The sequence below is a fragment of the Juglans microcarpa x Juglans regia genome, chromosome 5D (assembly GCF_004785595.1).
Source record: "Juglans microcarpa x Juglans regia isolate MS1-56 chromosome 5D, Jm3101_v1.0, whole genome shotgun sequence".
NCBI classification, from domain to species: Eukaryota; Viridiplantae; Streptophyta; class Magnoliopsida; order Fagales; family Juglandaceae; genus Juglans; species Juglans microcarpa x Juglans regia.
In genome coordinates this window covers 10,080,549-10,093,737 of record NC_054602.1, presented here as the reverse complement: position 1 = coordinate 10,093,737, position 13,189 = coordinate 10,080,549, and the positions used below count along the sequence as shown (strand labels likewise).

The window sequence follows — 13,189 nt, the reverse complement described above, 5'->3', positions numbered from 1 at the left end:
AAGTATTCCTCGCTAGTTGCTCACCACGCAGAGCGTCCCTCACCATACATAGTATTTTCTGTAGCTGTACACATGAATTTTGCTCAGCGATACAGTTAGACAAATATATATATATATATATAAATAAATAAGATTCGAGCTACTTGACTCGTAATTGAACTTGCCTCGCCTCTAAGAGATCAGTGAATGGACAAAAATCATCCAAAGATAGAATAAATTTCATGAGCACTCAAGGATGAACAACTTCCCCATACAAAAATTATTCAGCAGCAAACGATCTCAGTAGGAGAGGAATTGAAAGCATCAACTAAATTACTCTGGGAATCACCTACGTGGCATGAAACACCGGCTGTGAAGCCTCTTTCCAGCATCACTTGCCATCTTAATTTGTTGTCATCATAATAGAATGTTCAATATTGCGGGCATCCCGTGTCCTCATCTTTGCCAAAGCATGGTTGCTAATGGGCATTGTTCATGTGTCACCAGCTTTCACCACACTCAAGCGAGATTGCCCAGGTTTGGAAACCTCAAACTTGTGATTTAGATTATTTAATCTAACTTGTTTGGTTTTTATTTTGGTACAAGGCGAGCTCTAGCTCTCGCCACAGAGTGCCGTTGCATTTTGTCTCCCACTACAACGAAGCAGTTGAGCTCAACTTCAAAGCCAGTGCGGTTGAGGCATCCTCTTGCCATGCTTTCATCTCCAGAGTTACGCAGTCGAGCAACTCTCCTACTACATTCCATTCGCCAAGGTTACGTGGCCGAGCAACTCTCCCGCTACACATTGTCACCAAGGCTAACAGTTGAGGAACCCTCTTGTTATGCTACTCGCCAGAGTTATGCGGTCGAACAACTCTCTCGCTACACTCCACTCGTCAAGACTATATGGTCGAACAACTCTCCTGCTACACCTTCTCGCCAAGGCCACACGGTCGAGAAACTCTCCCGTTACGCCACTCGCCAGAGTTACACGGTCGAGCAACTCTCCCACTATACTCCACTCGCCAAGGTTACGCGGTCAAACAACTCTTTCACTACATCTTCTTGCTATGGCTACACGGTTGATGAACCCTCCCAGTGCACTAGTTGCCAGAATTACATGGTCGAGGCATCCTTCCGCTACACCCATCGCTAGATTTACGCGGTCGAGTATCCTCCTACTACACTCCAATCGCCGAGGTTATGCGGTCGAGACATCCTTTCACTATACCCATCGCCAGAGTTACACAGTCGAGACATCCTCCCACTACACTCTTATTGCCAGCGTTACGCGGTCGAGGCACCCTCCCATCAAACGTAAGTTGAGTGTCTCCACTTGCCACAACCGCTACCAGCGGGTTGCCTTCGAGAACGAGCTTCTGAGCTCTACAACCACTTCATGCGGGTGTCATTCAGGAACTAGTTGACGGGCTTAGCAACCGTCTAAGATGGATCCAGGGGGTCGACAGGCTCCCTGACTACTTAAGAATCGCAGGCATCTGTTAGGGACTAAATTGATTGGGTCTAGCCCTTTAACCTATCACTAATAATAAGGGAAGAGATAAAACCAAGAGATAAGACTGAGAAGAAATAAGACAATGAAGGTAGTTCAAACTCTTAAAAGTAAAATGTTTCACAAGGCAAGTCAGACTTTATCACTCCAAGGAAGAAAACAAATCTCTAGAAAAGGAGGAGATCTCTACACATGAAGGGGGGACTCTTGACAGACTAGCCACAACTTCTCTATGCCTAAATTAAATTCCTCCATTATATTAAGCGATATGTGAGGTCATGAGATTATAAAATCATAAATTATAGTGAATTTTTGGCTCCAAATAACTACCGTAGATATAAGTTTTTATGCCGAATAACGTAAATATTTGTGTATCTTTTTATTGATTTTTATTAGCTTATTTATTCCTTATTATATAGATGAATGCGAAGAGTATCGTATCGAAACCCGAATCACTAACGTGTGTCGAGAATCATTATTTCCTCATTTTCGATCTCTTGTACAAATTAAGGCATTAACCCAATTCACGCGGCCATATTCGAAACAAAATTTAAAAGAAAGCAAACGAATCGACACTAGCAATATCGGAGTATCATTTGAGATATGGGTGCTAGACTCTGGAACAACAAAGAAACAAATACAAGGAAGCCAGCAGGGAGTCACGGAAAACTCACGAGATTGGCGCTGTGTTTGGCTCTTTGATTCGGTGGAATGGAATTGTCTGCTATGTTATTTATGTGTTTGTTTTATTGCCTCCAAGATGATATAAATAACACCTGGCATCTCTTTGCGCCGTCTAAGCCCGTGGAAGTGAACAATTGCACAACCAAGTGCGCATACGGCCTATGTAGCTAACGGAAGTGTCCTGCCACCGGTAGTCTGGTTAATATCATTAATGATGTAATTGTCACATTGTCATTAATTTAAAACTAATATTATCCGTCAATCTTAAGTGAACTTTAATGTGAAAGATATAAGGCATGACACGTCAATTTATAAATAAGTTTTAATTTTTTTAAAAAATTAAAAGAAGTCTCATAAGTAGTATATCAGCACACCAAACTTACAAGTAGTATGAGACTTTCAATTAGGTACAAAAAAATAATTTTCTTAAACTAAAATAAAAGATACCTTTACTAAAAATTAAAAAAAAAAAAAAAACTATATAAGTAGCCGTCAACATCAAAAGGATCTTAAAAATTTTGTAATGAACAAGTGTTTTGAAGGACAGAGGTTCTTGTTCTTTGTTAACAATGTCAACAAAATAAACAGTAGGAGTCTAGTTCCATGTCCTGTCTTCTATTAAATCCGTAAAAGTGGTGTCATGAAACGGGTGAAAGTTGTTTGAAAATGAATATGAGGATTGAAAATGTGGACGGCAGATAAAACTCCATTTTTTTTTTTTCACTCGAGATCTTTCCCATTTTACTACCACCGGACAGGTAAGAAAATTAATGAAAAGTAACAGTAATAATGACTCTAGTACATAGATTTGGATTCTCTGATGTTTTATGTCTAAATTCATCGGCCGAGGTAGGAGAGAAATGATCTGTAAAATCTCATGATATTTACTGTTGTCTATCAGTACGATTAAAATTTAATACTGAATATTATAATACGAGAAATGATTGTTGTAGTTTAATGTATAAATATTATATAATTATTTTTTAAAAAATAATAAATATAAAATTTATATAAAAAATTAATTTTTTAATTATAAATTATATTATTTTTTAAAATAATTGCATGACACTTGTTGTAACTTGTAACATTTATATAGTTTTTATGAATGTTAATTAATTGATAAGTTTTTTAATTAATTATTTTAAGTTCGCGGTTTTTATGGCGAATGTTTATGTCGTGATTGATGTGATATTACTGCATTGGCTGCCCTGTGAATTTGTAGAGTAATGAAGTAAAAGTTTTTAGACTTTGCCCACCATAGATTAAAAAAAAAAAAGAGGGTGGTGTCTCATCCCCTACAACCAGCAAAGAAAAAGTAAATGATTTCTTGGGTTTCTTGGGTTTTTTATGCTCGTCTGGGTGAACCAAAATACTGGTTCCGCTACACAGAAAAATTTGGAAAAAAAAATTACGAGAGAATAATCAAGACTTCGAGAAGAAAAGCAAGGAAAGAACTTTGTCAAAATGATGACGTGAATGTCCATCCCCACTACCTAAAACATCATATTCACTGGGCCACCATTGGAAATTTGGATCTTCCAAACTCGTCGGAGGTTATCTTAACTTAATATTTACTTAACCTTTCCTCTGCTTTTACTTTTCCTTTGTGCTTCCTAGTGCTTGTCAAAAGCCTTCTTATTCAATGTTTCTTACTATTATTTTTTGTTGTTGGTATTATTAAGTTTTTGTTTTGGGGGCAAAGTTCTCCAAAATGGGGCGTGTAGAAGGGATTCTCTTTGCTGGGATGCTCTTGGTTTTCCTTAATTCATAGTGGATGCAAGTATAATAGTGTTTTCAACTTATTGTGAGGACACTTGTATGAGGTTCTGCAGGTGGTTTTCTTTTCTTTTCTTTTGTTTTTGCTTTTTTGTTGGCGATAATTAAATGGGTAATGTGAATGCAAGAGAAGATGGGCGTAGTAGCCCATCTGGCGCTGAGGAAGGTGGTTGTAGTGATAGTTTGGAGCAAGGTATTTCAGCACCAGTAGAAGCTCATAGTGTCTCTGTTTCTCCTTCTGACTTGATGGGTCAGACCCCTCCTCATAGCCCAAGCGCCACCCAATCACCCCTGATGTTCACTCCTGAAGTGAGTTCGTTTTCTCTTTCTCTCGGTATCCGTATTGGTTTCCTGTTGCCTGTGCTAATTTGATGTAAAATTTGGGAAGGAGACTTGAGGTTTGATATCAGTTATTGACAACTGCAGTTTTTTTTTTATGAGCCAAGTTGAGTTTTTTACACATGGGGTTTTATGACTCGGTGATTAATGTTAGTGCTGAGCAAAAGGGTATTTGATCAATTGGTTAAAATGGTGCTGTAAAGGTTTCGTGGGTGGTGATAGATTATTATTTAGCATAATTGAAGTGAAAGTTGTTCGTTTGAGATCTTTGGAGTTACCTTCAATTAACTTTTGCCTCCTCAATATTGCCTCCCTTGCTTCCGTGGGCACACGTTACTTTAGGTCGATGAAAGTCCAACTAGAATACTGGTGTTTAAAAGGCCCTTAATTATATATTTTCCCCATGTTAGCTCCTCCATTTAACGGAAGAAAACTTAAGTGTTTTTACCTCTTGCAAAGTGCTTCTATGTTAGTTTCTGCATTTAGAGTATGGTTTATGTGATGCACCTGTACTTTAGATGTCTGAAAGCAGCAACGAATGTCAGTATATTATTACTTCTAAGGAGGCATACAGCCTTGGATGTAAAAAATAGCACCTGAGTGGTGAATTTCGATTTTTCTCTATGTAGGAATTGAAGCAAGATGACCTTATTTTTATTAGAACTTTGACAAAAGCATAGCATTCCATTTTCGTTTTGCTGGGTTTTGTTCTGGCCTCTGGGGAGCGTTGCCGTGGAGGCAGTGCTTGCAGGGACATCATAGCATAAAAACTTCTGAATTCTGTCATACTTTATTGGGCTTTTATACTTCAGTTTTATCTGAGGTCCCTTATTTATTGATAAAAGAAAATTATCTGAGGTCCTTAGAAGCATTTTAAATAGCATTGAATCAATATAAGTAAATTCATTCCTGTTGTATATCTAACATGCTTGAGCAGAAAATATGTTGCTATTAACTGCATATGCATGTGCCTCTTGTTCATCATGACTTCCCCTTTTTCTTTTTTTGTTCTGCTTCCAGGCCCCTGTGGTTCCATTACAAAGACCTGATGACATGTATGGTTCGAGCCATTCATGGATGCAAACTGCTTCAGGGTATGAAGACATGTGCAGTGAGCAAGGAATTCCAACAATGATTACATGGAGCTATGATGGCAAGGAAGTAGCTGTGGAGGGGTCATGGGATAATTGGAGGACAAGGTCCCAGAAACTCGATGCCTTCTTCTTTCTTTCTCTAAATCATGCACATGCTTCATAAACTTCTATGTAAACATCTAACATCCCTTTTACTTTGTTTATCAGAATACACCTGCAGAGATCAGGAAAAGACTTCATTATAATGAAAGTTCTACCATCTGGTGTTTACCAGTACAGGTTTGTTGTTGATGGACAGTGGAGGTATGCCCCTGACTTGCCCTGGGCCCAAGATGAAGCAGGCAATGCTTACAACGTTTTGGACTTGCAGGTTAATATCTTCTCCGTTTTTCTGGTTTATGCCTACATACGACATGAATGTAACAGTTGTTTAGGGAACATGCATTAGTGGTTTATCTACGGGGACTTTGTTTCAGCAACTAGGATTTGCATATGCTGACTATGTTTTGGGTCGTTTAAACATGCTGACTATGTCTTCATAGGAGTTGCATACGCTGACCATCTACGGGGACTTTGGAAATTAATGTTGGCTATACATGTACCTAAAGGCAGCGACTTTCTACTTTAGACTGAAGTGTATGTTTGTTAATGTAACTTATCTAGCTATTTTGATTTGATGTACAGGAGTATGTTCCTGAAAACATTGAAAGCATTTCCAGTTTTGAACCTCCTCAATCCCCAGAATCAAGTTATAACAGTTTGCCACTCGGATCTGAAGATTTTGCGAAGGAGCCGCCATTGGTGCCTCCACACGTACAGATGACTCTGCTCAACGTTCCTGCATCGAACATGGAGATTCCACCTCCTTTGTCAAGACCTCAACATGTTGTGCTTAATCATCTTTACATGCAAAAAGGTAAGAGTGGGCCGTCTGTTGTAGCACTTGGGACAACTAATAGGTTTCTAGCCAAATATGTGACTGTGGTTCTCTATAAGTCTTGCAGTGGTAAACATACATTACATCTATGTCAACATCTGTAATCCTAAACCCTTTTCACGTATTTAACGTATATTAAGAAGCTTCTTAGTTCTTAATATACGTTATGCCATCAGATAAAATCAAACTATTGCACTTCACTTAATATGCAATTGCTTGATGACCATTGATCCAATAATTTATTGCTTGTTCTTGTTCTCGTGATTCTCTCTCTTTCCCCTTATGGCAATGCCAACTGATATTTGTCTGTTACATCCTGTTTTAAATTTGAGTATTCTACTGAAAGATTTGAAACTTACCGCTCATATGGCTCTCGGCACCAACACGTAGTGCCACATGGTTTATTAAAAACATAAAAAAAAAAAAAAAAAATATTCAAACCAAATGGGCGTCTGAAAATACAAAAAGATGAAGACTGAAAATATAGATTCCTTTTATCCATTTTGTGTTTGTGTTTTTAATAGAGCCATTTAAGGGTAACTTTCAAATGACCAAGTGGCATTATTCTTTAAATTTAGAGAACTGTTACGGCTACACAAACTTTTTATAAAAGGTAAGTCACATGCTGACTTGACAACGGTAATATTAGTCTTGGCTTAGAGAGAGAGAAAAAAAAACTCAATTAAAAGGTAAGTCAATAGGTAACATAAGATGAGACAAGATAAATTGAATTGAGATGGTTTATCAATCCAAACGGGATAACTGTTTTGAGCTCCTCATCTCTTATGGTCAATGCCACAAAAAAAAAAAAAGGAAAAATTAGGAGTATTTGAACTAAACAATATTTAGGAATAACTAAACAATATCATCATCGACGATTGGACGGCGACTCTCATTGTCATCCTCGCAATCCAGCACAAGCTCCCGCCCTCCGTCCGAGATATCCACTCCTTGTTTCTTTAGTCAATCTCTCAAAGTCGTGTAGTGCCAATTTTGTCAGGACGAAATTGCGCAACGGGTCATTTCCGTCAACTTCATACCGAGTATTCTCACATACTTTTCTTCTTTATGAAAAAGAATTTCAAAGATTGTGCAAATGTAATATCTTTTATTTAGATAACAGCTACATCACACACAAATCAAGTAAATCTTCAGCTTTTCATTGATGAGAGAGACATGATCCTTACAAGTTGTTTGCATTTAAGGATTGAAATCATAGACATCAAGAGCATAACTCAAAGATCAAGACCCTTAATACTCAGAGTCAATGGTTAATCATTCCCACACGTTCCATACCATAAATCTGTTCGAACACCCATTTCCACCCATGAACATTGCGTGTGTAACAATTCCATTGGCTAAGATCATGTTAGGCCTATTCTTATCTTCTATATGCTCTTTCATGCACACCCATACGACTCCTGAACATACAAACATCAGTTTTTAAAGACGATGTTGAATTTAGATATATAAAAAATGAAAAAAAAAATGGATATGCTGGGATGAGTATTGGATTTTATTATATTTACTATCCCACTAGCTTTTGGTGTGAATACCATATATACTTTTCAAAGTAGCCTTTTTATTCATTTAATGCGTTAAATAATCATAAATTCAAACATTTAATTTAAAATCATTTGAAAGGCCATTCCAATATATATTATGAAATTTCAAGCTTTAGAAGTTTTAGGCTTCTCTTTCTAAATTTCTAATAAGAAACCCCAGCAAACAAAGCAGATACTAGATTCCAGCATAAAGAGTGATCAGAAGAGAAAGTAGAGAGATTACCCCATTTACTTTAATTGTTTTTAATTGCTTTTATTCTTATCGAAGATCGAACTTCTGATATTATCGAAATACAGCAAATGCACACATCTTACTTAATATTATCGAAGATCGAACTTCTATGCGAATATCAACTTCCTACTGTCAGGTGTAAAGAGGAAGACCCACTCCTTATTTGCTTTCAGGGAGAGTAGACAAGCATGTACAAAATGGCAAAGCAATTGGTTATTCAATTCTCTAAATCTTGCTCCAATATATGTAATATCTCTTCCTCTGAAACTGCACCTCTTCCACGTATGTCTTGTCTTGTAATCTTCAAACACCCTTTACTGCTTAGAATCTGTGACTATTTAAAAACTGGGCATCCTTCAACCACAATACCTGGTGCAGTTGGGCATGTCGCCAAAGGGCAGTGGTCCAAAGCAGTCCCCCACCACTTCAAATCTCGTTTCTCATTTTGCAAAGCAAAGAACAAGAGAACACCCATGAAAGCAGTTCCAGCATCCAGTGCCGCAGATAGAACATAGTTATATTTCTGCCACCAGCGTTTATGGTATCTGAACACAAAGTAGTTAAAGATGGTTCCAGTGATAAGCCAACTAGCAATATTGGTGGGAGTTGCCGGTGGCATTCCAGCAAAACCATATGATATAACTGGAATATTTATCAAGGGGATCCATTTCTTCTCAGGAAAAATTTTGCTCAATACCCAAACAGGAACAGGCAAGACAGCTCCAATGAGGAACAACCATACCAAATTCCGGTACAGCCCTCCAGGTCCAAACAGCCGCCTCGGTCCAATCAGGCCCCATATGACAGAAGCATCAAAGGTCACTCGGTATTTAGGGCAAGTCCAGGGGCTGTCAGGATGCTGTGCTTCAACATCGCAGATGTTCTCAATGTTCTCCAACATCCACCATGCAACTGCAAGGTTCACTGTACCCGCAACAAACGTTCCCACCAGCTGGAAAAATAAAAGAGCTAGTCAGCAACTTGCATTCTCAGAAAAAAATTCAGATTTCATCAAATGCGTAAGTTTCAGCTGTGGATACCTGAGCTGTGTACATACACCGTGGTGGAATTTTCATGTAGTGCCCAAGTTTGAGGTCAGATAAGAAAGAGAGAGCATGGACAGTGCTAATTCTTCCGTAAATCTTGAAAAGCAAGTTTGCAATGGGTTTTCCGGGTAGGACATAACCAATTATGAATTGTGCTATTATGTCATATCCAGGTTGCTGCATAGTAGTCACAAAAACATTGAGATGTTAAAATCATAAAATCTACAAGTTCTTCCACCTTCCTGCTCTATGTTGAAAATTGGTTTCTTGTCTTTTAAAAGGATAAAGGCAAGAAGAAACACAGTAGCTCAGAAAGTTGATTCATTACCTGGTTGGTAGTTGCTTGAATAACTCCAATTGGGAGGGTAACAATCCAAGCCAAGGCAAAGGCAAATAACATTCCCCACCAAGGGAGCTGAACATCTTTTTTCCACACAAAGGACATTACTAAGGACAGGATTATGCTCCCCGCTAACAAAATGAGGTACCACCATTGAGGCACTTGTTTGTAACTTTTCATCAATTTAGCATGGATGTCCAATTTGGCATTCTTCATTGCGGATCTGCTCTGCTTCCAAATATCACTAGGCAAAGGATCCCAATTAATCAAGGTAGTCATACCAAATATCACTTGGAATTAAGGCATATAATAAAGTATCAAAAGATAATCAAGGTAGTCATACCCAATTCTTTTCTACATAAACTACTACTTCATGCGAAATAATTACGAAGAAAAAGAAGTCATTTTCCAGAATTGTTAGAAAATGAGGAACCCAAAGCATCATTTATCCTGTGCTCCAAACATGACAGTGGTCATAGCATTGTGTCTATCTTTTAAATCTTTCATTCTTAGGAAGTAAATCAGAAATGAAAGATTGCAAGATGTGTTAATGTTGAAAATTACGGGTCACCATCTGATGTGATTTTCAATTGGGCATCAGTATACAAGGCATGAAACTGTAAGTACTTTACATGACTCAAAGTTAAAAGCAGCCCACCTGCCATGAAATAGTGCCACATGAGTCAGTGTTGCTGTAAATCTTGCAAATCCTGATCCAATAGATAGGGCAAACAGGGGACTAAGATAAAGCTTCCCATAATTATCATAAGCAGCAACATTAAGATCAAACTGTGGCGTCAAGATCTTAGTGGTATCATATTTGTGCCCAGTGCGAGTAAATAGCTGATTAGAAAATATGGGAAATTTCCGAGCATCAAAGGTGTCAAACTTCCAATAACACAATGGGACAATTATGTAGACAAACATGATAAATCCAATCCCAACATTGAGAATAGAAGACCAGGGTGTCACAAGTGGGCTGCCATGATAAGCACATATCCCTGCCCAATCAAGAGTGAAGGCACCAACCCCAAGTCCATGGTAACCAGACCCAACTTGTTGAGCTGTGATACTACGGGGCCATGCCCAGCAGACCCATGAGAAGAATGTCAAAATTGGAAACAGATAGCCAGGGAGTGCATAATAGGCGAAGCTCGCAACCATGGCAATGAGGAAAAATTGCATCCTGGTAAAGCCTTTTGTTTTCAACTCCCTTTCGTGTAGTGCTCTGTAACAACATAGTAATCGAGTGAATCAATATAAATTCTAATGGAAAATAGTAACAGTTGATCAAATAGATTCAGATCGTCTCCTTTCTCCTGATTTGAGTTATTTTAGCATCAATTACTTTTAACTTTATCCATATGCTAATTCTCCATTACTACAAAGTATAAATTAAGTAGTTCATAGTCAACTTTACCATATTTTTGAAAGTGGTATGCTGTATCTAATTGAAGAGAATATAACACCAACGGGGCAAGATAGCCCATCAAACAAATCCTCAACCAGTAAACACTTTCTGTATATGACGTGGGAACAGGAAATAGGAACAGGATAAACTTTCTGCCCAACGATCTAAAAAAGCAATAGTAAGATAGTTGCAACAAATCTATGTTGTATTCCATGTGAAATATGATGTAACTTATAAATTCAAAGCGCTATAATTACTCAAGCGGAGAGCACACGATATAACAAGCCAATTCTCGGCCAACAATGCAATTGTAGTGCTTCATTTGCTATTTTCTTATGTTACATTTTGCTTGAACTTACCAGTAATAGAAGTGGCGCCTCCAATAATTCAAGTTATAAAATTATGGCCAGTTTTAGTGGAGATCTCTGTTTCCATCAACCAAATTATTGACAGATATAATCCCCTATCAAAAAAAGCCCCCACCCCCACCCAAGAAAAGCCTGCATTTTCGGGATAAAATAGAGAAGAGGAAAACCGACCTAAACAGAGAGACCTGAGCAAGGTTTGAAGGCCACCACATCTCAACAGGATCGACAAGGTATCTCCTAAGCATTCCAGCCCATCCATACCCCAAAATCTGCAGGTCGAAAAATAAATTACTTAATCAGCCAAAAACATATAGAAAAAACCTAAAAGAGGGGTGGAAGTGATAAATTCAAGCTTTCTGAACTGAAAAATAGTTGAGAAGAATAAAAAAAGAATTATCTTCAGGAGTTTTGAGTCTTGACAAGTTGCCTCTACTAACCCGTCAGTTCTTTCAAAACCTTCCCCAAAGAAAAAATAACAATAATTTAAAAGGAGTAAGATGCACTGTATTACTTAAATTTTGCATCGATCTTCAACCCTTCATTGATGAGGATAGCAACAAAGAAATGACAGTATAATAATAGAAATGTAAACGGCTTTTAATCCCACTAGCACAAATTCACGAATCCCAGAAATTAATTTAAAAATGAAACCTGAGTAGTCAATACGATGAGGAGGGCACAAAGGAAACTCAAATTCTGCTTATAATAGCCTTTCATGACGGTGATAGCACCAATAGAGTAGGCATCACCCCCACCATAAGAAATACCACAATTGGCGAAGATGGTGATGATCACATGCTCCTTGATGTTGAAGGGCCCGGGGTTCAAGCTGAACCTCCACCCCAACAAGCTGTACTCCCTCCTGGGCAGCGTCGACGCCATAAACCTGCCAATGGGTAGGACCGCGATTTGCATTAGGATGGCCGAGATGATCAGAGGCTGCGTGCGGTACGTGAAGAAGGTGTTGAGGAAGATGAGGAGGGTGCATGTGGTCAGCCCAAGAAACCACGCCCGAAAAGTCATCACCGGGAGTGATGGGTCATCGGTCTCCGGCACCACGAGGGCCACCTCCTCCACCGAACATCTATCCTCTGAATGCTCATCAGCGCCGCCGTTTGCCTTCTCTGGAACGTCCGTGTGGTTCTTGGACGCCATTGATGGAGTTCAAAGCTAGCTCTGTAGAAAACAAAGAGACGCACACAGAGACCCAAAGACAGGCTTGGCAGGTCAATCAATGTCTCTTTCTGTCACTCTTATCTATGGCGAGGATTGTACATAGGAAACTGAGAATAATATCTGAAGAAAAATTCGGTATTCGCTTGAAAATGTGTCAAGGACAGGGGTTGGTTATATATAGAAGAAATGCTTGTTGCATTTGTATACTGTCTCCATGACAATAATGCCATTCACTATATATGGTTTTTACATGATGTGTAAGACTTCATAATTCATATTCTGCTGTCTAATCTAAAGACTCTTCAACGGAAGTCTTTGCCTTTTTCCTTTTTGCGCAGAATCTGTTTGCATACAAAATAATATCAATAATGTAATAATTATTGAACCCAATGACTTAAATACCCTCGTATACAAATCACCCGGGAGTATGGATTTAGGCCCGTTTGGCTACACTGTTGATCTCATCTTATCTAACATTCAAATATTATTTAAAGATAAATACTTTTCAATTTTTCTTTCATATTTTTTCATCTAATCATTATTATTTTTTTAAATTTATATATAAAACACAAAAAAAAAAAAAAAATCAAAAATTTTCAAATATCAAAATAAAAAATAATATTAAAATATTATATTTTAACAATATATTAATTTTATAATATTCTTATTCAATTTTTTTTTCTATTTTCTCAAAACCTAATAAAAATCTTAACTTAAACTATTTTATTA

General features: G+C 37.9%; 2 protein-coding genes across 3 annotated transcripts; one reads left to right on the top strand and one right to left on the bottom strand.

Annotated features, from left to right (window-relative positions):
- Positions 1–3,461: 3,461 nt before the first annotated feature.
- LOC121266169 (SNF1-related protein kinase regulatory subunit beta-2-like) lies at positions 3,462–6,557 on the top strand. 2 transcript variants are annotated; one of them, XM_041169918.1, is made up of 5 exons: positions 3,462–4,008; positions 4,086–4,261; positions 5,312–5,490; positions 5,593–5,755; positions 6,070–6,557. In XM_041169918.1, exons 2-5 carry the CDS (start codon positions 4,199–4,201, stop codon positions 6,424–6,426), a joined length of 762 nt encoding a protein of 253 aa, XP_041025852.1. In that variant the 5' UTR covers positions 3,462–4,008; positions 4,086–4,198; the 3' UTR covers positions 6,427–6,557. The 2 variants fall into 2 exon arrangements, with proteins under 2 accessions (XP_041025852.1, XP_041025851.1); XM_041169917.1 differs by having other exon boundaries at positions 3,462–4,261.
- A 1,557-nt stretch (positions 6,558–8,114) lies between these two features.
- LOC121264580 (oligopeptide transporter 3) lies at positions 8,115–12,651 on the bottom strand. The gene is made up of 6 exons (XM_041167843.1): positions 11,936–12,651; positions 11,456–11,553; positions 10,164–10,733; positions 9,494–9,749; positions 9,160–9,342; positions 8,115–9,071 (listed from the first exon to the last, which is right to left on the bottom strand). The coding sequence occupies exons 1-6, from the start codon at positions 12,437–12,439 to the stop codon at positions 8,454–8,456; spliced, it is 2,229 nt and encodes a 742-aa protein (XP_041023777.1). The 5' UTR covers positions 12,440–12,651; the 3' UTR covers positions 8,115–8,453.
- Positions 12,652–13,189: the final 538 nt, after the last annotated feature.